At 48.2% G+C, this 22,223-nt stretch overlaps 1 protein-coding gene across 2 annotated transcripts in view; it reads left to right on the top strand.

Moving 5' to 3' along the window:
• The first annotated feature begins 7,552 nt into the window (after window positions 1–7,552).
• Window positions 7,553–22,223, top strand: part of Trpm1 (transient receptor potential cation channel subfamily M member 1) — a 113,652-nt gene continuing 98,981 nt past the window's right edge. For both annotated transcript variants that reach the window (XM_038313418.1, XM_038313419.1), the window contains exon 1: window positions 7,553–7,627. In XM_038313418.1, the coding sequence (XP_038169346.1) occupies window positions 7,553–7,627 (75 nt within the window). The remainder of the gene's footprint in view (window positions 7,628–22,223) is intronic.

The following is a 22,223-nucleotide window of genomic DNA, read 5'->3' on the forward strand; positions in this document are numbered from 1 at the left end:
ATCAGCAGTGCCCTGGAAGGAAGCTAAACAAAAACTGGGCCTGTCAGAGTTGCCTCAGTAGGCAGAGGCAGAATTAAGCACATCTGGAAACATCTGCAGGCAAACTCCCAGGTGGGCAAGAAGGGTGCTGAGAAAGGGGATTATAGTTCCTACCCCTCCTCACAAAACAAGAAGCAAATGAAAGAAAAACATTTAATATGTATAATTATACATAGATACAGATATAGTTATATAATCTCTGGCTACTCCAAGGTAGCTAACATTAGCAATGGAGGTTCATTTTTGTCTACATCTCACAGAGTCTGCCCACGCATGTGTGCACACACATGTATGGTGATGAAGCTGTAACATACAAGCATAATAAAAATTTAAATGCCTTTTTAAAAAATGCATTCATTTTTTTCTTTTGAACTTCTCCCTTGGACGCCTCACCTCCATCCAGCACTAATCTTTTAAAATCTATTATGGACTCTGGTTAAACATAGTAGATTGGAAATATGCATTAACCTCTGCTCCCTCTCAAAAACCTCACTAAAATGATAGCAAGTGGATAACAGAGGCATTAGCCCTAAAGAACAAAGAGATCAGCGGATTCCTAGGCAGTGGCAGAGAAGCACACAGAGCTAAGGGCACCTAGAGAACAAAGCACAACAGATTTTTTTAAGAGACAAACTACAATATATATATATATATATATATATATATATATATATATATATATATATATAGAGAGAGAGAGAGAGAGAGAGAGAGAGAGAGAGAGGGAGAATGAGAGTGAATCATAATCTCCAAAGAGGAAAAGAAAATGATATACAAAAGATTGTGAATCAGCCAGTCACAGTTCCATATGCCTGGAATCTCAGCACTCAGAAGCCTGCAGTAGAGGACCCTAAGTCCGATGTCAACGTGAGCAACATAATGAGTTCCAGTCTAGCTTGGACTGAATGATAAGATCCTTCCCCCCAAAAGTTGTGAATGGCGGCACTTCTCAATGTTCATTAACACTAAACTGGAAACTGACTTCCAGCTAATGCATGACACCCAGCCAACTAGATGGAATCAGATGTGAAGGTTGGCTGGAGACTCTCCAATGTTCAGTGTCTTGAAAATGAATTCCCCAGACTTCCTTTACCAAAAGCCACCACCAGTGGTCAGAGGGATGGCTCATTGTTTCAGAGAACTTGCTGCTTTTCCATAGGACTCAGGTTCAGTTCCCAGGACCCACATGTCAGTCCACAATCATCTGTAACTCCAGTTCTGGGGGACCGATGCCCACTTCTGACGTGCACATACCCACACAATCATATACACACATAATTAAAAAGAGGTCTTATTTTTTTTTAAAAAAAAGTTATTGTCAAATAATCAAGCATATCAAGAAATAAGAACACATGGGATCCAGCCAGGTGGTGGGAAACCCCATAAAGACGGTCAGACAAATCCTAGCACTACAATTGTGTAGCAAGCACTAGAGCAACCAGACTGAGTCACCCTGCTTCAGGGGAGAAAATGGAGGGCACACGTCGCCAGTTTTACAATATTGAAAGCAATATGGTGAGATGTAGAGGCCAGTGATGTTAAAAATTAAAACACTCAAAAATATAATTAAAAAAGAAAATGCAACAAGAGTCAACTTCAAGAATATAAAGACTAGGGCCAGGCGATGGTGGCGCACGCCTTTAATCCCAGCACTCGGGAGGTAGAGGCAGGCGGATCTCTGTGAGTTCGAGACCAGCCTGGTCTACAGAGCTAGTTCCAGGACAGGCTCCAAAGCCACAGAGAAACCCTGTCTCGAAAAAAAAAAAAAAAAGAATATAAAGACTAGAAGGGAATTATAGAAATAGTACATGAGTTACCCATAAGTAATTTTTAAAACAAAGTCATCAATACATTAAATTAACTCCACTGCAGAACTATGCTATCACCCTATTGGAAAGGTGCAGAAATCTGGGTAGGGAGGAGGCGAAGAGTAATGGTGTCCAATATCGTATCTTTATCTTCCTTAACCTGAGTCAATGACCAAAATAAAAACATAAAACTGAAAGAGCATTGTGTAGAATACATAAGTAAATAGCAAAGAAACAGACACACAAATCAGAGATGATTGTTCCTGGGACAAGCACTGCTGGTGCATCTGTTTTATATATATGTTTATATACACTCAGTACACGTATCCGCTGCTAAATCATAGCACTAGAATTAAGGCAGACTTATTGCATATCATCTGTACTGTTTTCAGGCACACACAGACACTAGGTAGAAGACTTATAGGCGATAGATGTAAGTATACACACATTTATCAAAGAATATTGTATTATGTAACTTACCTCTCCTTGCACTTTGTCCTACATAACATATGTCACAAGATTCTTCAAACTCAAGTGATGTTGAATCAACTTTTAAAAACATATATTTCTGTTCATTCTTTGAGAATTTCATGCAGTGTATTTTAATCCTATTCACCCACATTTCCCCCTTAACTCCCCGCCCCCCAGATTCACTATTCACCATTTTCCAACTTTGTCCTTTCGTTTTGCTCTTTTAACGACCCATTCAATCCAGTTTCTGCTACCCATACGCTACTCATGCAGGTGGGGGACAATTAACGTAGTATGGTTGTCCCTCTCCCGGAAGCCATCAGCTATCAATAACTCCAGTTAGGGGATGGGGCTGTGAGCTCTATGTGAGTTAAGTGGTCCTGTCACGTACAGAAGACGGTTTTGTTCCTGTCCTCCAGCCTTCAACTTCTCGCTCTTATAATTCTCGATGCCCACTCCTGCAATGTTCTCTGAGCCGTGGAAGTGGGTGATGTGGATGCTCCATTTGTGACTGACTCCTTCACTGACACGTATTCTCTGCACTCTGGTGAGGTCTGAGCTTCTACCTTAATATCCACCTACTTCGTGGCCATGGCATTATGCTCACTTAGCAAAATAATAGTAGTATACTCATCGCTGGGCCTGTGAGCTCCCCACTCATGGATTTGCATGATCAGATACACAGTACTAAGCATTTATTTCCTCCTGAGCTGCAAGCTTTAATTATAGTTTTGGTTACCCCCAGAACATTTCTGCCACTGTTGCATCTGGGGCATTTCATGCTACTTCAGTCATTACTGGGGGTCGTAAAGGGTGGGTAGACTATTGTTACCTTTCTCTCACATCAGCCGACCTCATTCTTCTGGTGCTCTGACAAGCTAGCCAGCAGAAAGGAGGCCTCCTGGTCAGTACCAACCTGATTTCTTCATGCGCTATGATGAAAGTGTGCATGTGTCTTCAATGATAGGTCTTACCATCAAGTTTTAGCAGTTAACCCAGAAAAATGGCCTGTACTGGTTTGGGAGTCTTTGGGATACATCTGCCCAACAACTCAACAAGCCATTCATTGTGACCAAATGAGCTTCCTCCTAGAGAGGAACGGTTGGCTCAACATAGATAAATCAATAAATGTAATACACTGTATAAATAAATTTAAGGACAGAAGCCACACAATCATCTTGATTGATACTGTAGAGCATCTGACAAAGTTCAACATGCTTTTATGATCAAAGTTAAGAGGTATTCTGCTTCTGTTCTTAATATCTGTCCCATAGGTCACTGTATTTGGGTTTGCATTGGTACCATTTTGTCTTTATTACTATAGTTCTGTATTATACCTTGAAGTCAGGAGTAATGATGCTTCCAGCAGCATTTTATTGTTCAGGATGTTTTTGTCTATCTAGATCCTTTTATGCATCCATATAACATTTATCCTGTGAGGAAATTATGTTGGAATTTTGATGGAGATTGCATTGTTTCCATAAATTACTTTTCCCGTGAGGGAATTGTGCTGGAATTTTGACGGAGATTGTGTTGAACCCACAGACTGCCTTCAGTAGTATGGCCATTTTCACAACATTGGCTCCTCATCTTCTGGTGCCTTTTTCAGCTTCTATCTGCGGTGCTACATAGTTTTCGTTGTGCAGGTCTTTTGCTTTGAGGTTATTATGGATAGGATCGCTTCCCTGATTGTTCTCTTTGTCTGTTTGTCTTTGGTATATGGGCAGTCCATTGGTTTTACAATCTGCCACTTTGCTGAAAGTATTCATCAGCTCTAGGAGTTTCCTGGTGAAGTCTTTGGGGTCTCCACTGAATAGAATCATGTCATCTGCAAGCAGGGCTACTCTGAGTCCTTCCTTTCCTATTTTTTTTTTTTTTTTTGAGACAGGGTTTCCCTGTAGTTTCTAGAGCCTGTCCTGGAACTAGCTCTTGTAGAGCAGGCTGGCCTTGAACTCAGAGATCCGCCTGCCTCTGCCTCCCGAGTGCTGGGATTAAAGGCGTGCTCCACCACCGCCCGGCCTTCCTTTCCTATTTGTATCCCTTTTATTTCCTTCTCCTATCTTGCTGATCTAACTAGGAATAAAGTGGAAACACTTGACTTATTTCTGATCTTGGTAGGGATGCTGGAGTTTTTCTACACTTTACAAGCAACAGGGTTTCCCGTTTTCTATGGACGCTGAGTGTTTTTATTTGTTCCTCTCTTAGTACGGACTGGTGACTGTATGCTGTCAAATACGGAGATTTTTGCTCTTGTTCTCGGTTTTGGCCTTCCTGGGATGGGCCATATGGCTTCTGTAGCACGAAGATGATCACAGAGTGCCTTTGTTAATCTGTTAATGTGCTCAGCTGTACTTAATGGATTTCTTGCACTGAGAACCGCTTTGCATTCTGGGAACAAGGCGGAGCCCGCCCATCCTGTGGTGCCAGTGTTTTAGAATTCGCCAAGGCCAAGCTTTGTGCCTGTATTTGTTAGGAGTTTTACTTCTGTTAGAGCTTCACAGCAAATTGGCCTAAGGTGCCCTCTCCTGGTCAGGTTTTTATGCTATGATTGTGCCAACTCCATCCACCAAATAAGTCGGGAAGGTTCCCATATTTTCCCCCCACTCTAAAAAAATTAAAAAAATGGTAGAATTAAGACTCGAGCCCAGCAGACCCAGGGAAGGCCTCCAGGAACTCCAGAGCAAGGGGTGGTGGAAGGGGGTGGAGAGGGAAAGAGAAAGAGAGGGAGGGAGGGAGGGAGGGAGGGAGGGAGGGAGGGAAGGAGTCACAGCGTAGTTTTGCACCCACAGGCCAGCAGTATCTAAGCATTGCTGAGAGAAGCAGCCAGGCCTCAAGGAAGTCAGAGGAAGGCCAGGAAGCAAAGGCCAGCACAGGGCTACAGGAACAGTGGAGGCAGGAGAGGGGTGGATTAGTCTAAGGTTTTTGAAAAAGAAGCATCTATCCACACCTCAGACTTGAAATGTTTTTACGTTTTAGTAAGTATGGCAAAGACTGACTTTTGAGAGATCTGGGCCTGGCTCTGAGCTGTACATCTGGGGAGTCAGGACAGAAGACAGTGCAAGGGGAAGGGCCCAGAGCAGTGGTAGGGGCTGTGGATGTCCTTGGGAATTATAAGGGCCGAGGGCCAGAGACCCTCGTTAAGATTTGGAGAGCCAGAGGCTCATAGAGAGAGCATTAGCAGAAACAACAATCACAGATCGTTATTTTCAGCAACACGGAGGTCAGATCACTGCTCACACTGCTCCTCCCACGGCCTTCTTTGGTTTTATGTTTTGTTGTTTCATTTTGAGACAGTCAGGGTCCCTCTGTTGTCTGAACAGGACTTCAACTCCTGCACTCCAAGCATGCCCCCTGCCTCAGCATCCACTCTGCCGGAACTGCAGGCCTGCACTACTGTACCCCGCTCGTCTGCCCCTGTTGGAAGGACCTCATCCTTCCCTGGCTCTGTCCTGTCATGTATCCTCTCCTTAGACCAGGCACCCTACCCTTCTGCACGTCCTCTTGGCTTTATGTCTCTCCCTGAAGAAGTCACCACTCTGTCGCAGAGGCTGTCATTCCATTGACTTGACTCCCATTGTGGATTCTGGCTAGTCCAGTCCAGGGACTACCATGGACCATTTAGACTGAAACCAGAATGCACAAAAATCTCTGTCCTCAGGCTTGGGACACAATAAGGCTCTCCCACTCTCCCCTCCAGCATGCCTTCCAGCTACCTGCTCTTCCAACTCTTCCTGGAATGTGTCAGGCATACCCTCAAGTCAAGGCGTGATCCTATACCCTCTGCCCAGATCTCTGAAGACCTTCTGAGACTTTCTAAACATAAGCACCCCAATAAGCCTCCATCATGCTGCGTTTTATTGCTTAAAGGGTGGTGTGCCTGGCTTACCCTGGTGGTTAGTTTTATGTCAAGTTGACATAAACTGGAGTCGTCTGAAAGGAGGCTGTAAGGCATTTTCTTAAGTACTGGTTGATTTGGAGGGCCCAGTGCATTGTGGGTGGTGCCCTCCTCCCCCTCCTTCTCCCCTTCTTCCCCCTCTTCATCTTCCTCTTCTTCTTGCCTTTGCTTGCCTTTGTTCATTGTGTCTCGTTTCTCTCCTCTGCACGTTAGCTGACACGTACATCTCAAGAGAGTTCCCCAAAAGGATGACACATGGATAGGCTAGCACAGACCTGGGGTAGCACTGTTTGATCTGCGATGTGCCCCCTCATTCCCTATCCACACAGCAACATGGCACATCTGCGTCCTACCCTAGCCCATCTTTGAGAGGGAAAGGCCACATCCCTGAATATGATGGCCCATGTAGAACAAGTGGCATGGACTTGAGATTGGACATGGAACATACACACACACACACACACACACACACACGGGACACTGCTTTGTTACCCAGTTAATGGAGAAGTGCAACTTGGTGGCTTCTAGGAGGGAGTTTCTACCTACTCTCTGGGCCCGGACACTCACCCTACCGCTACACGGACTCCCTGGGAAGCTTGCCACAGTCTGTGCTAGTCAAATCTTTGCCAATTTGACACAAGTATTATTTGGGAAGAGGAACCTCAGTTGAGAAAATGCTTCCATCAGATTTCCTGTAAGCCAAGTGTGTAGGGCACTTTCTTGATTAACGATTGATGTTGGCAAGCCCAGTCCACAGTAGGGTTTGTGGTGCCACATTTGGGTAGGTGGTCCAGGGGTGTATAAGAAAGCAGAATGAGCAAGCCATACCTTGAGTACCTGCTCTGACTTCCCTCAGTGATGGAGTGTGACCTGAGAGTTGGAAGCTGACATAAGTCCTTTCCTCCCCAACTAGATTTTAATCATGTGTTTTCCTTGCAATGAAAACCTTAACTAAGTCATAGTCCAGCAAGGGGCCTTAGACACCAGTGCTGGAGGATCCCCAAATCTTCACCATGTGCCCCCACCACCCACTTCTGCCACCACTTTCTCAAAGTAGATTTCACTTCCAATTCCCATTTGCTAAATCCCTCTCCTAAAAACCATGCAGCGGCGCGGGGAGGAGGGACGGTGGATTAAAGCTGATTACAGATGTTACAGAAGCCATCTAGACTCTGAGCACCAGGTGGGAGTCCAGCAGGAGGGTGGGAAGCAGCCCAGCTCCTCCTGAGTCCCCCGCCCCCGTGCCTATCCTGGTTAAAAAGAGCTGTGTGTCTCTTGTCTCAGCCCATCGGGGAATTCTCATGTGAGGCTGGGCCTCACGTGAAATGCAGAAGCACCCATGGGGTCCCTCAGGAAAATGAGCAGCTCCTTCAAGCGTGGCTCACTCAAGAGCTCCACTTCGGGGTCCCAGAAGGTGAGTAAAGTTGGCTTGATGCCCAGGGGCAGATGGACAGCGGGGTGGAGGGACGTGGGTCTCTATTCTGTTTGTTGCTCCAGTGAACTCTCGCCTTCCAGGTGTGTGTGTGTTGAGTGTCTATGTGTTGTGTGTGTAGTGTGTGTGTTGTGTACATATACTATCTTCCACATCAAGCTCCCTTCTTAGGAGGTGGACCCCACATTTCCCGTCTCTGTCCCATGCCTGCTGTCTCCATTCTCTCACTCAGAATGTTGCACAGATACCTTTGGGCAGTGTCCCCATGACATCTTTTGTCTACACCACAGGGCACCACTAAGGGCTCCTATGTGGCCCCCTTGTCCCCTGCTTTGTTCTGTTCGCAGATTCATAAAATTACCGAGGAGACTTGGGGATAATTGTTCCCCCCAGTGTGGTCCTGGCCCCCAGGGTATGGAGAACACCAAAGGAAGCTGAGTAGTGGTGCTTTAGCTGGGGGAAGGGTACCCTAGTGAGTCGTGAGCTGGGCCTGGGTTCTGTGACCTCAGAGCAGGCTGTGTGGAAGTCCCCTATTGTGTCTGTTAGGCTCATTCATCGGCTGTCCAAGGTGACTACACACCAGCCCAGGAGTGAGTGTCCCTAGGCACCTTGGACTTCAAGAAGAGGTCCTTTGGATCCAGGTTACCATGCAACTGGGCACTGGAAACCTGACTGAGAGTGACCAGAGATGAAGAAAACCAGACACAAGTAACTGTAAAGCTGGGATCCAGTGGGCCATGGCCTCAGAAGGAGGCACGCCAGCAGCTTGGATACTCTGTGTGTTTGGTCAGCTAATCTGTGTTTATTATATACAGTATGGACAAGGAGGCTGCCCAGCTGATCTCGGTAGGTGGTCTCTGCAGAGGAACAGCCTCACAGGGTGTGTCCATGAAGTCATCTGGGACTAGCAAGCTCTGTATGGTTTATACTACTGTTACCCACTCATCAGCATCCATACTTGGACCAGGGCAAGGTCTGGCCATTCTCATGAATCAGAGGCACTGGTGTCCTTGACATGGCCATGCTCTTGTCGTGAATGCTCATTCAAACAGGCATACACGCTTCCCACACTTGGTGGCCTGAATAGGTCATCTTAGATTCAGCGGACCTCAGGTAGAGCCCAAGCCAGAAGGCAGAGGCTCCTGAACACTTGTTGAGTGCATGGGTGGTAGAGATGGTGCTGATCCTCTTCCTTCTAAGACACTTCTCCTCCAGAGGGCGAGGGACAGGAAGGAGAGGGTATGAGCAGAAGAGCACTTCCCTGAAGGAGCTTGTTCTGAACACTGGCGTGCCAGCCAGTGCCATGGTCAGTGTTGGGGATAGAAGCCAGGGCAGCAGTGTGAGCCAGGTGAATGCCCTGTAGACCCTCGGTCATCACTCAGGGGCTGGCCAGGTTGTGGTCTCACTGCATGTCAACAGCTGGGTATGCATCCAGCCAGGTCTGATATCCCAAGAGCCTGAAAACACACACACACAGAAAATAGGAAACTATTCTTTTTAATAGTTAAGGCTTTTCCCAGCTTGAAGAATAGAGCAGATCCACCCCCAAGGGCTCCTGGTGGGCGGGCGGGGTGTGGTACATCTCCCTGTCCTCCCAGGCCTGTGAGAGTCACCATTCTTCCTCTGGAGCCAGCACACCCACAGTGTCTTGTAAATTAGCATTCAGATCTACTACCACACTTGGCAGGAACACGACATTCACCCGCACGCCACTAGCTACGCGGCTGCACCCACATAGTGCTGCAGGGCCTCCTCCCCAGAACACAGCTGCTCGTGCTAACTGATAAGCGCTTCTGGAAAGAAGCAGGCTGTGCTGTTCTGGGATCCCATGTTTCTGACAGCCCTCTGCCTGGTGCGGAGTCTGGGCGTGGGGGAACTCAGTTGAGGGAAGAAGCACTGGGAGTTTGGTCAACATTGAAAATTAGCACCTTTCTCTTTCCACCACCCCCCATTTCCCTCTTCCTTTCCCCCTCTGGCACGCCCTCTCCTGCCACCTCTTTCCTCCCCTCCCCCCGACTCCCCCAGGACTATGCACTCAATTTTACTTCACATTTAAGAAGAGGATGCCCCTCCCCTTTCCAATGGCCTCATCCCATGACAACTGATGGTGACCTCATGCCTGCACTGGCAGTGTGGTCCAGTAGCAGAGCATGTGAGCTGCGTGTGGGAGGGAGGCCCTGGGTTCCATTGCCTGTACTCCCCACCACCTCCAAACCTGAACTCCCCAAACCCTCCCTGCCAGAACCTGACCTACTTAGAGGCTCAGTGCTCCGTTTGCCCCTGGCTTTTTTATGACAGTCTCCAGGCCGAGAATGAGAGCACAGAAGGGAAAATGAAGATGAAGAACGGATCTTAGGATCTTTTTTTCCTTTTTTCCCCAACGATGTAGGAGTTTTACTCTGTAGTCCAGGCTGGTCTGGAACTCAAAGCAATCCTCCTGCCTCAGTCTCCCGAGTACTTGGATTATAGGGGTGAGCTACCATGCCCCACCAGCATGTAAGACTTTTAAGAAAGTTAATCCTTAAGGGGATACCGAGAAACAAGTTCCACAGTGTGAAGTGTGTGGTTTCCTCTGTTTTCATGGATACTTGGACCTCCTTTGTCCTTGGGAACCTGGGGCTTTTCTGAGAGTCATTGAGCCTGGGTCATTTTTGTTTGTTTGCTTGTTTTTTCGAGACAGGGTTTCTCTGTAGCTTTGGAGCCTGTCCTGGAACTACCTCTTGTAGACAGGCTGGCCTCAAACTCACAGAGACCCACCTGCTTCTGCCTCCCGAGCACCACCCGACCTGTACCCCACTGCCCTCTGTACCCCAATACCCTCTGTAGCAGCTTCCTCAGCAACCACACCTTGGCCCAAAGAAACAAGGCCATCATTCACCTTAGTAACCAAGCAGGGGGACTACATCCAACTCACTTGAGACCCCCTCACTTCTCAGAGGCTGTGGCTGGAATCCGGGGATCCCAGTAGGTTTTCATGTTAGTCTCTAGTTCTGTCCTGTGCAGGATGTCAGAGGCAGTGAACACAGCCAGCAGGTCTGGGTGGGGAGATGGCAACGGGATAAACAGGTGTGACAGCTGAGAGTACCATGGGGTAGGCCAGGGCTGAGGGGTGTCCACAGGAGCCTGGAGACCTCCAAAGGGTACCTCTAGAATATTCATGTCACAAGAGGGGCTGTGTGACACTGATTAAGACACTCCCCTACAGGCTGTAGGAGAAGGCACAGGACAAGAGCCCTGGATGGGGACCCTAGGTGGTAGCCTTGTTCTTCTGGGGAGGATCCTGACCAAAGAGGCCAGGAAACACTTGGAAGATTGGTTTTGTTGGCCTGAGACGTTGGGGTGGAGGTGATCCTAAGACTTAAGGCAAAGCTGCAGGCAACTTGGGACTGCTCATAGCCCACTGAGGTATCCCCCTATTCAACATGTCACAGAAACCCCATCCCAGCTTAAGTCCAGTGCATCCTGGGAACACGACTCCAGCTCCAAGCCATGGAGTGAGCATACTGGGAAAGCCCCACAGTGCACATGGGGGCACTGAAGGCTCTGCTAAGTCGTGAGGAATGAAGCCTGCACTTCAGCAGAGTTCCCGAAAGAAGCCCTTGCCTTTGTGAGGGTCAGATGACCCTTGGTGGAGCCCAGGCTAGGAAGCATCCTGTTAGGGTGCAGAAAACGGGAGGGTTGGCTCTGGAGGACGAACTGAGGTGAGCTCCAGTAGCACACAGCACAGAACAGGCTGCCCCTCCCACTAGCCAGCACTGCCTGGAACAGTGGTTCAGCCTTCTGAACACTGTAACTCTTTATTTCATACAGTTCCTCATGTTGTGCTGACTCCAACCCTAAAACTATCTCATTTCTACTTTATAAGTGTAATATTGCTACTGTTATGAATCACAATGTAAATATCTGGGGTCACAACCCAAAGACTGAGAAACACTGGCTTAGAGGATGCACCGAGCAGAGGACATCTAAGTGTTCCTGAAAGACAGAGGAAAAAGATGTTGCCATCCAAAGTTACTATGAAACTGTCAACGTTCCCCAAAAGAAAATGTTCAAGTGTCAAAACCAACATCTGTCAAATGTGAGGCAGAGGCCGGTTGTCGAAGCTCAGGGCCCACATCAGCTGCAGCGCATCTGTGAGTCTCTGCTCAGAGGCCCTGAGATTCAGGAGGCAGCAAGGCCAGTGTGTCGAGGCAGAGAACACAATGCACCCTTCTCTGAGCTGTCGTGCCGTTTCCTTAGGGCAGAGCCAGACGTGGCACTTTAGAGATCAGGATGATCCTGGTGGCTCTCAGGGACCTCTAAAATCCTCCCTTTTCTCCTACCCATGTTAAAGCCAGCAGATGTCCCTCGCTGCTCCTCCACATGGCCATAGATGCGCTTGTCCATAGTAGAGCCTCTGGATGTCGCTGCAACTGCACCCCTCACTTCTGCACCCTGTCTTTCAGAGTGGGTCGCAGCCTGGCAGGGGCCCTCCCCCAAGGCTTCTGGTTCCACCCTGTCTTCTCTCATTCTTTGCCTCTGGGATTTGGGAATAGGCAGAGCAGTTCCAAGGCCAGCTTCTAGCTGGGCCTTCCCAGCATCTGTGGGCTCTCGCACCTGCTCACATCCCCAATGGGTACTTCCCACGCAGAGCTGAGACGGGGCTCCGGTAAATCTGGGTTGCAATGGCATTCCACGGATAGAGCTTTTGAAGGGTCTGACCACCGTTGCCTGCAGGACTCCTGCTTAGGGTTTTGCTGTGTGATTACAGAAAAGTTATTCAACCTCTCCGGGCTTAATTTCCTCATTGATAAGGTGGACTTTCCTGCTTCCATCACTGAAGATGTCTTCAGTTCCTACCTGCCTTATGTCACTAGACTACCCTTGTTAGGAGTATAGATTTAATGTTTACAATACCAACTGAAAAAACCCCAAACAAGCACAAAAACCGATTGTAGGGAGGGAGCTCTTTGTGGCTTGTTCTTTGTTACTTTTCTCTGCAAATCTATTGTGGTGTTTGGACAAAGGCTGCTCTTTGATAAATGCACACGCCTCCTTTCTCCCACAAGCACATGTCAGCAACAGCCGCCTCCTTGGAGATGGGAGGCTAGAATGTCAAGTCAGAAAACAGCAGCAGACCCTCCAGGGGTGGACTTCCCAGGGAGTCGGCTGTGCTGAGAAAGTGCTGTGAAGAGGGACGACCTGAGAGGGGCCCATACGTCAGGGTAGGGTGTACAATAATCAAAAGCCTCAAGGCTGAGGAAGGGAGCTGAGCCATGCTGACCTCCACAGGAAGAGCATCTGGCTCGCAGAAACAGCCCATCCACAGGCTAGAGAGTTGGAGGGGACTTAGGACACAGGGGGATCGAGATAAATGGGAGGGATGTGTGAGGGGAAAAGGTGCCCCCGTATCTGCTGATTCTCTGGGCCATGATGCAGGCTTCATCTGCAGTTGACTTTGCCCTTTGATAGATCTTTGGCCCAAGAGTAAAGAGAGTTTACAGGGAAAGAGCAACTTAGGATTTAACTTTTGAGCAAGTTGAGATGGCACTGTGGTCCTCCTCAGAAGCAGCTAGACTTGAGCCATGAGATGGTTCAGGTGGAAACTGGGCACGGCAGCTGGAGGAAATGCCCCCATGAGCACCGAAGGCTGAAAGCAGCCTGTGGTGTGTATTTCAGGCCAAAGACAAAAGTTCCTGTGTGCAGAAGCATAGCACAGTAAACGCTGCTGTTAGAGGCAGTGGGATCCCAGGTCACCTATGCCTCCTGCTGCCTTGGGGACACCAGGGAGCTTGGATGGCTCTTCCCACCTCACCATCCATCCAAAGGAAGCAGAGCCCCTCCCTTTCCAAGGAAGGAATGGCCACACCCTTCCTGTCCCTCTGATAGTGTATGCATAAGGAATTCATTGGTAGTGCCTGGTGGTCTTGGCTAAGACAGAACTAAACACACCTCGGTTCTTCAACTTCATTACTGTCCCACGTCAGTCATTCAGATTCTCTCTGGTTTGCATTTCTGTTATTTCATTCACCTATGTCCTTGGTTCTTAAGAACAGCAGGTTCTTAAGTGCTTTCAAGGCTTATTTTTTTTATTAGCTCTCTCTTTCTGTGTGACACATGTGTGTATTTCATTTTCCCTACACGTACGAGTGTAGCTAGTGCGTGAGAAAGTCAGAGGACAGCCCCAGGTGTCGCTCCGCACCTCCCACACAGTGTGTGACAGACAGGCTATCCGGCCCCCCACCTTGCAAGAATTCCCCTGTCTCCACCTCCCGTCTCACTGTGGAATGCTGGGACTACACACATGCACTATCACAGCCAGCTTTATAAATGTGGGTTCTGGGATTTGAACGCAGGTCCTCATGTTTGCATGCCAAGAACTCTACTCACTGAACCGTCTCTCCAGTCTTATTTTTTAATTTTAAACCGGCAAATAAAAATTGTGTATCTCTATTATGCACAATATGATACTTTGAGGTATGTTTTCAAAGAAGAAAGCCTTTGAGCTTTCTTCTTTTCCCCCCGAGAAACCCATAATTACCTACAGAGTTCTCTGCTCAAGGGAGCACGCGCTACTGTGTGTGTTTGGGGGGCGGGGGTGGATTGCACACGCATCCAGGGGTCTTGGCAGTGTTTCTAACCTAGGTTTTGGGGGAGGAGAGTTGATTTTTTTCTCGCATTCTCCACATTGAGACTCCCTGCAACAAAAGGCAGATTAGCACAAGTATCTGGAACAGATGTTTAATGACACGACCACCTGCCGTATACACGGGAGAAAATGCAGAGAGGCTTGCACGTCTTCAGAATCTTTTCGCTACCTCAGGCTTACATACAGCTCTTGAATAAAGATGGAAAGGAGGGTGTGGGCAAAAGCCTGTGCAAACAGGATAGGGCTTATTCTGCAGGTGTGTGTGTGTGTGTGTGTGTGTGTGTGTGTGTGAGTGTGGTGTGCTGGGGAGAGTGCTATTCACATGAATACAGGTGCTCTCAGAAGCCAGAAGACAATCCTGGGTCTCTTGGGGCTAGAGTTTCGGGAGCTGTGAGAGCCACCCTCCATGAGTGCTAGGAACAAAACTCAGACTCTCTGCAAGAACAGTGTGTGCTCTTATCTGCTGAGCCGTTTCTCCAGCCTCATCTAGGAGAATCTCTTAGGACATAGAGTCACTGTTGCTTCCTAGTGAGGAGAAGCCATGCCAAGCACTGAGACCCTTTCAGAGACGAGCATTTTCCTTCTGGAAAGGGCACTTCTGCTCCATTCTCAAAGAGTTGCTTTTGTCCACGGTTTTCCAAAATAACTCGCCCAAAATAGTCCTTCTAAAGAGGCGTATCTGGTCTCCTAAGAGTCTTGAAACCCATCAGGACATTTTTTATGCTCTTCTGTGTTTTATTTTTACGCACCCCGTGTGCGTGCATGCGTGCGTGCGTGTGTGCATGTGTGTGTGTGCATGCGTGTGCGAGCGTATGCACTTGTACCATAGTACCCATGAGAAATCAGCTTACCTGCCAGTCCTCACGTTTTCACCGTGTTTGAGGCGGGGTCTTTCGTAGTTTGCTGCTGGATATTGTGTGTCGGGCTTCTAGAGATTCTCCTGTCCCCACTTCCCATCTCTCTCCAGAAGCACTGAGATTCCGGATTCACACCACCACACTAGATGGCACAGGGGCTCTTAGCGTCCAAACTCAGGTCCTCACGCTTGTGTGGCAAGCCGCTTGCTCCCTGAACCATCTCCGCTGCTTCTCCTTGGTGCTTTAGAATACACACTTTAAGATTCTTCGAAGCAGCCAAAGCCATTTTGAGGAAAATGGGGATCAGAAATGAGGGACGCAGTGAACACGGCTAGGCATACCCCTGCCCTGCTAGGTCCAACACAGCCTTCCCTAGCCACATTCATCATCAGCATCCCAGCCACGTGGACCTCCAACTGCTCCTGCAGGCTGGCCTAAGAGGGGCCTAAGTACCAGGCAGCCCCTCTCCCCAGCGGCCTCATCCCAGGCAGCCACTGTACCACTCGTTCATTCCTCTAGCCACTAGACTCTGAATCAACTGTTCCGTGATTATTTCCCAGACCTGAGAGGTTCCCCACGAAGAAGGGGACTCTCTTATTCTCCACACGTGTGTTTCTACAGAGTCTAATATGTCCCGAGCCCCCTGAAACAAATGTGCTTTTGACTATCAGTTGTCATGGTTACTAGCAAACGATTCATTGGCCGCTGGAACTACTAAGGGGACCTCCCTTTGTGGGAAGCCAATACCCTCTCTAGTCCAATGGTAGGACATTTTGGGTACTCAATAAGGGACATGGACCACACCCGCCTGGTGAGGAACTGGAACGCCGAAACAGTGAGCCTTTGCCATGAGGTCACTTTAGACTGGGCAGTGGTGTGTCCCTGATAAGTCTGCTGTAAGTGGCCAGCCCACCGTGCAGGGGGACATGTGTATGACTGTTGGTCTGTAAGGCCCTCCCTTTCCATTCCCCTGAGCCCTGGTACCCGGTGGAATTCCCACCCGCTCCTCCTGGTTTAGACTCAGCATTTCCTACTCTGGTACCCACAGGGCCAACCACTTGCTTGGGGCCTGGCAGAGCCTCCAGTATGGGGGAAGGCAGATCCTCTGCTTTACCAGGCTGCCAGTGTGGCTGGGCATCAAGCTAGAATGATGAGGTCTGAGGCGAGCATAGACTGTGCATTGGGAGATGAGCTCCTTTAGCAGAAAGATCTAGGGGTTGCTACAGGGAGGGCAGGAAGGAAGCACACATGCTGGTTCCCTGCTTAAGGATCAAGAGCTCAGCCCCACCTCCCCAGACAATGGGTGCTGGGTGCTGGCCGGGCCCAGGCATAATCTTCCTAATGGCCCAGGCAGCCGTACAGCATCTGCTGGTGCCTGATGCCCGAGGAATATCTGCTTACATGTGATTAATGGCTGTCAATAAGACTTTGATCCTGGAAAAGCAGGCCTGGCCGCTGAGCCCAGCTACCAGCATGACTTTGTTCTCCTGGGATTTGGGAGCCATTTCAGTGAAGAAGGAAGCATGGCGCTCATGGGTAGCCCAGAGAGAGACAAGGGGAGACAGGGCTGAGGTTGATGGTGACGGTGTGAAAACAGCCAGGGGCAAAAGTGTTCCCAGTTCTAGGGCCACAGCTCATTGAGCCCAGTTCCCCCTCCCTGGACCTTAGATAAAGTCCCTGGACCAATCCCTACCCACTGTGCTATACACTAGCTATGCACTGAATGTTGCGGCAATAAACGAACGGTCTGTACCTACATCTCGCTGCTCTGGCCCATCTCATCTCCTCATCCTGGCCAGGCAAACAGCCATTGGTGGAAAAGGCCAAATGCCAGGCAGAGCATGGGGCAGGTCCCTTCAATTACTGAATCCTAAGGCTGGCCTAGGGCCCAGGCAGCCTCTCAGCTCTAGAAAAGACTTATTTCCTGACCCACATAGAAGAACACTCATGTGTCATGAGCCCTTTGTGTCCTCAGTTTTGAATCCATGGATTTAAACAGACCTTTTTTTTCTTATTGCTATCTCCTAACCAATAGAGGATAGCATGGTCTGTGTGCTATGTAGGGCTTAGAGTGTAGCTCAGTGACTTTGTATGTGAAGAGACCTGGCTCCAAGCCCCAGCATCCCCAAAATACACATATGTGCATCTTCACTCAATATGTACACACAACATGTGTGTTCTTGTAGGTAGTCTATGCCATCCAGGTATGTCTTAAAGAATCCACATAGGTTCTATGCTCATACAACATTGTCTTGTATAAGGGACTTGAGTACCTACAAATTTTACATACCTTGGAGGAGCCCTGTAACCAGCCACTTTTGGGTACTTAGGAATAACTGTACCCCCAAGTATACCCTTGCTGAAGTCCAGGCCTCATGCTATAACATGGAGAAGAAGGGGCTGGGGTGCCAAAACCACACAGGTTCTAAGAGGCCACAGAACCTGTGGAAAGACCTCTGTCCAGGAGACTTATGGGTGTTACGTCATACTCTCCGGAGTTTTCTAAGCCATAGGCCATGTGTCACATGCCCCCAGAGCCACCACAGCCCTCTGGCTTCTGGGGGCTATCTTTAGCACACACAGAATGTATTTTCAGATTATCCTTCATAAAAGATTTTCACTCCTACTTCTAAAACTCCTATGACTAACGAGATTGGTCTGTGTGAGTTCTAAACTGACATTCGTGTAGGTCAGTATTTTGACTAAAAAGAGCAGCAATTTGATAATTTATTTTTATGGAAAGCAAACGACAGCTAGGGCTCGGGTTGGCTCTGAAAACAACCAGGAGGGGGCAGCAGAGCGCTGAGCTGGTAACGCCTGACTCACCAGCAGGGAAAGGTAGCTGGACTGGCTTTGCTACCAGTTAGCAAAAGTTGGTACTGTTGCCAGAGCAACAGCAGCACAAGGATTCCTAACCCTCCTCAAGACTCCGTGGCAAGAGATACCCTAAGCTCTGGGAGTCCCCTAAACTGACCCACAGTGGAAGGCAGCTCAGCCAGTTAGCCAAGGTACATGAGGCACTCAGAAGGATGAAACTTGCTTTTGGCGTCATCTCTACCTGGCAAGCCCCAGAGGCGGTTACCACTCTGACAGCATGCAAGCCTTTGGCACTTGGGGGCTTCCTTGGTTTGGCACTGGGGGAACATCTATTGGAGGTCTGTCGTAACATTTGTTGGTTACAGTGCAAAATAATAGGCACACTTTCTTGCCTTAAATTTTTTCAAACATTTCAAGATGGCAGTAGAGTAGGAACCCGAATTCAGGGCCACTCCTATAGGACCCCACATGACAGCACAGTCCCCCTGCCCACAAAGATCCCCCTTGGCCATCCTTAGCCCAGGGCCCACTTGCAGGGGGTTTTGAACGATGGGCTTAAGGTTTCCATTGCCGTGAAACAGTAGGACCAAAACAACTCTGTAAGTAAAGGGTTGACTTCGCTTACATTTTCCTGTTCATCTTTAAAGGGAGTTAGGGCAGGAACTCAAACAGTGTAGGAGCCTGGGGCAAGAGTGCAGTCCCGCCATCCGGCTAGCTTTACACCTGAAATAATTACACGGAAACTGTATTCTTTTAAACACTGCCTGGCCCATTAGTTTCAGCCTCTTATTGGCTAATTTCTCACATCTTGCTTTAACCCATATTTAGTAATCTGTGTAGCACCACGAGGTGGTCGCTTACCAGGAGAGATCTTAATCTGCGTCTGTCTTGGAGAGGAGAAGCATGGCGACTGCCTGAAGCGTCTGCCCAACTCTGCTTCCTTTCTCCCACAATTCTGTTCTGTCTACTCTGCCTACCTAATTTTCTGTCCTATTAAAGGGCCAAAGCAGTTTCTTTATTAACCAATGAAAGTAACCTCCTCCATCACAAGAGCAGCTGCAGAGGCCCCCGGAGGGGTGCTACCTACTGACTTGCCTACCATGGCTTCACTCATTTGACTTTCTTACAGCACCCAGAACCACCAGCCCTGGGTGATCCCACCCACAACAGGGTGGGCCCACATTAATCACTAATTAAGAACATACCCTACAGGCTTCCCTACGGAGGCATTTTCTCAACTAAGGTCCCCTCCTCTCAGGTGACTCCAGCTTGTGTCAAGTTGACATGAGACTAGCCAGCACAGGAGATTTCACGGTTCCCAGACAGAGAATCTTGCCCTTCTTCCCTTCCAGGAATGGGATGGATTCCTGGCATGCACCCCACGAGCCATTGAGGCCCCTGTGGAAATAGCTCTCTTGTGGCACTTAAACCATGTTAGCTTGTGTTTCGGGAGACCAAGATTCCTGGTATTTGAGCTCTTTCGTTCTTCAAGTGCTAGTTATTTCAGGGAGTTCCGAGGCCCACCTGCGGGCATGACTTCCTGGGAAGACAATTGTAGTTTCTCCAGATAGAGGTGGGAACAACAGGCCAGAGTAGTGATTCCAGCCAGTTCCAGCCTGGCGAGCCATTGAGTGTATTGGGGTTACTTGCAGAAGTACAGCTGAGTCAGACAGTGCAAAAAGATGTATTGCTACAGTTGTAGCACAATTTGCAGGTGCCCCCCCCCCGTCCCCCGCCCCCGGCCAAGAGTCTCCTCTCTCTCAGAAATCGTTTACTGCTCATGAAACTTCAGGGAGAGCCTCCGAGACAGGACTTCTGGTGAGTTGAATAGGCCCTGCTTCCCCGCACACCAGAGAGTGGCGTTTCAATCCAAAGGAAACAGCTACACATCACCCTCTGTTCTCTTCCCTGGGGACCCGCCGGGGTCACACAGTTCCGCCTCACTAGCCTCTTCCTCACTCGACTGCCCCTGCCCCTCAGCAGGCAGCTGAAGGAGGTTTAGCTGTTGTGTAGGCTCAGGAATGATGTAAACCTGAAGCTGTCCTGAGATGCCCCAGCTGCCTGCCTGTCCTCAGCTGTCCCAAAGCTCTGCCCCTTGTCAGTTTCCTCTGCACACCCGCCGCACCTCCTTTCTCTTGCGGAACCGTTGGCTGTCATTCAGAATTCCCTTGCCTGAGTCTTTCTGCTCAGAATCTTGCCTTACCCTGGAATTCAGCCGGTACGATGATTTCTGTAGGTTAGGTACACAACTCAGTGGGAGAGCACTTGCCCTGGTTTTGATTCCTAGCAAACACACACATGCACACACACACACACACACAAACACAGTGGTGGTGGGGTACAGACAGAGAGAGACTTTCCTAGAGATAGGCAGGCCTTGCACAATTCCGAACTGCAGCCAGATGGCAGCTGCCCACAGGTCTCCACATGATAGACCCAGAAATACACGGGTGCTGACTTCCAAGGAGGCGTGTGAGCTGTGCTTTGCTGCGTGCCCTTTGCCATCATCAAGGCTGAAACCCACCGAGAGTAGGAAAACTCAGGGCCTCAGCCTGGGGCATATTCACATGCCTGCTCAGCAGGGGCAAATCTTTCGGTTTCCCCACTGGAGAAATGTGGGTGTTTGAATCCTTCCCACTAGCTTCTGCAGCTCTGAAGGTGGTGAGGATACCTTTGTAAGGTGCAGAGAAAATGAAAACGTTTCTCCTCTGCTTGATGAGGTGTACGTGTGTGAAACACCTTGGTGATTCCAATCTTTCCTCTTTATTTTGTAAGAATAATGAATTTATGTATATTAAAGATTTATTTTACGTGCATTAGTGTTTTGCCTGTGTGTGTGTGTGTGTGTGTGTGTGTGTGTGTGTGTGTGTGTGTACCAGATCCCCTGGAACCAGAGTTACAAACCATTGTGAACTCCATGTGGATGCTGGGAATTGAACCTGGGCGCTCTGGAAGAGCAGTCAGTGCTCCTAACTGCTGAGCCATTGCTCCATCCCCAGCTTTTTTATATATTTAAAAATTAAAACATAATCACATAATTTCCGCCTTTCTTTTCCTTCAACCCCACCCACTTGCTTCCGTTCAAATTCATGCCCTCTTTTCTCCATTACTGTGACATGTACATACATATGCATAAATGTATAAATACCACCTGCTCAGTCCGTTTAATGTTACTTGTATGGACCTGATTTTAGGGCCAACCAGTTGGTACTTAATACTCAATTACTGGTCTAATCCCTGGGGAAGACTCTTTCACTCCCAGCATTCCTTAGTTGTCTGTAGTTCTTTGTTTACAGTAGGCCCATGAGATTTCCCCGTCCCATGGTAACATGTTTATTGGTGAATGACCTTTAAAAAAATCACTTTGTTGTAAAGAATTTGCAAATAAAGACCCCAAGGTCTGTATGTCTTAACAAACATCTACACAGTTGGAACAGCCGTTTTGAAGTCATGGAGCTTCTCTTTGGATTTTATGCTTTCACTATCGATTGTGTGTGTGTACATATAATTATATATATATGTGTATATATATACATATACATACACACACACACACACACACACACACACATATATATTTCGAAACTGAGTTTCTCTGTAGCTTTGGAGTCTGTCCTGGAACTAGCTCTTATAGACTAGACTGGCCTTGAACTCACAGAGATCCACCTTCCTCTGCCTCCCAAATGCTGGGATTAAAGGTGTGCACCACATTGTCTGGTTCTCAATTATATATATATATCATTACATGTTTTATTGACATTTATTGAGCTATATATTTTTCTCTGCTTCCCTCCCTGCCTCTTCCCTCTCCTCTTCAATCCTCCCTCAAGGTCCCCATGCTCCCAATTTACTCAGAAGATCTTGTCTTTTTCTACTTCCCATGTAGATTAGATCTATATAAGTCTCTCTTAGTGTCCTAATTGTTGTCTAAGTTCTCTGGGATTGTGGTTTGTAGGCTGGTTTTCTTTGCTTTATGTCTAAAAACCACCTATCAGTGAGAACATGTGATAATTGTCTTTCTAGGTCTGGGTTACCTCATCAAAATAATGTTTCCTAGCTCCATCCATTTTCCTGCAAAATTCAAGCTGTCATCATTTTTTTCTGCTGTGTAGTACTCCATTGTGTAAATGTACCACATTTTCCTTATCCATTCTTTGGTCGAGGGGCATTTAGGTTGTTTCCAAGTTCTGGCTATGACAAACAAAGCTGCTATGAACATAGCTGAGCACATGTCCTTGTGGCATGATTGAGCATCCTTTGGATATATAATACCAAA

Source organism: Arvicola amphibius, chromosome 12, assembly GCF_903992535.2.
Source record: "Arvicola amphibius chromosome 12, mArvAmp1.2, whole genome shotgun sequence".
Classification (NCBI taxonomy): domain Eukaryota; kingdom Metazoa; phylum Chordata; class Mammalia; order Rodentia; family Cricetidae; genus Arvicola; species Arvicola amphibius.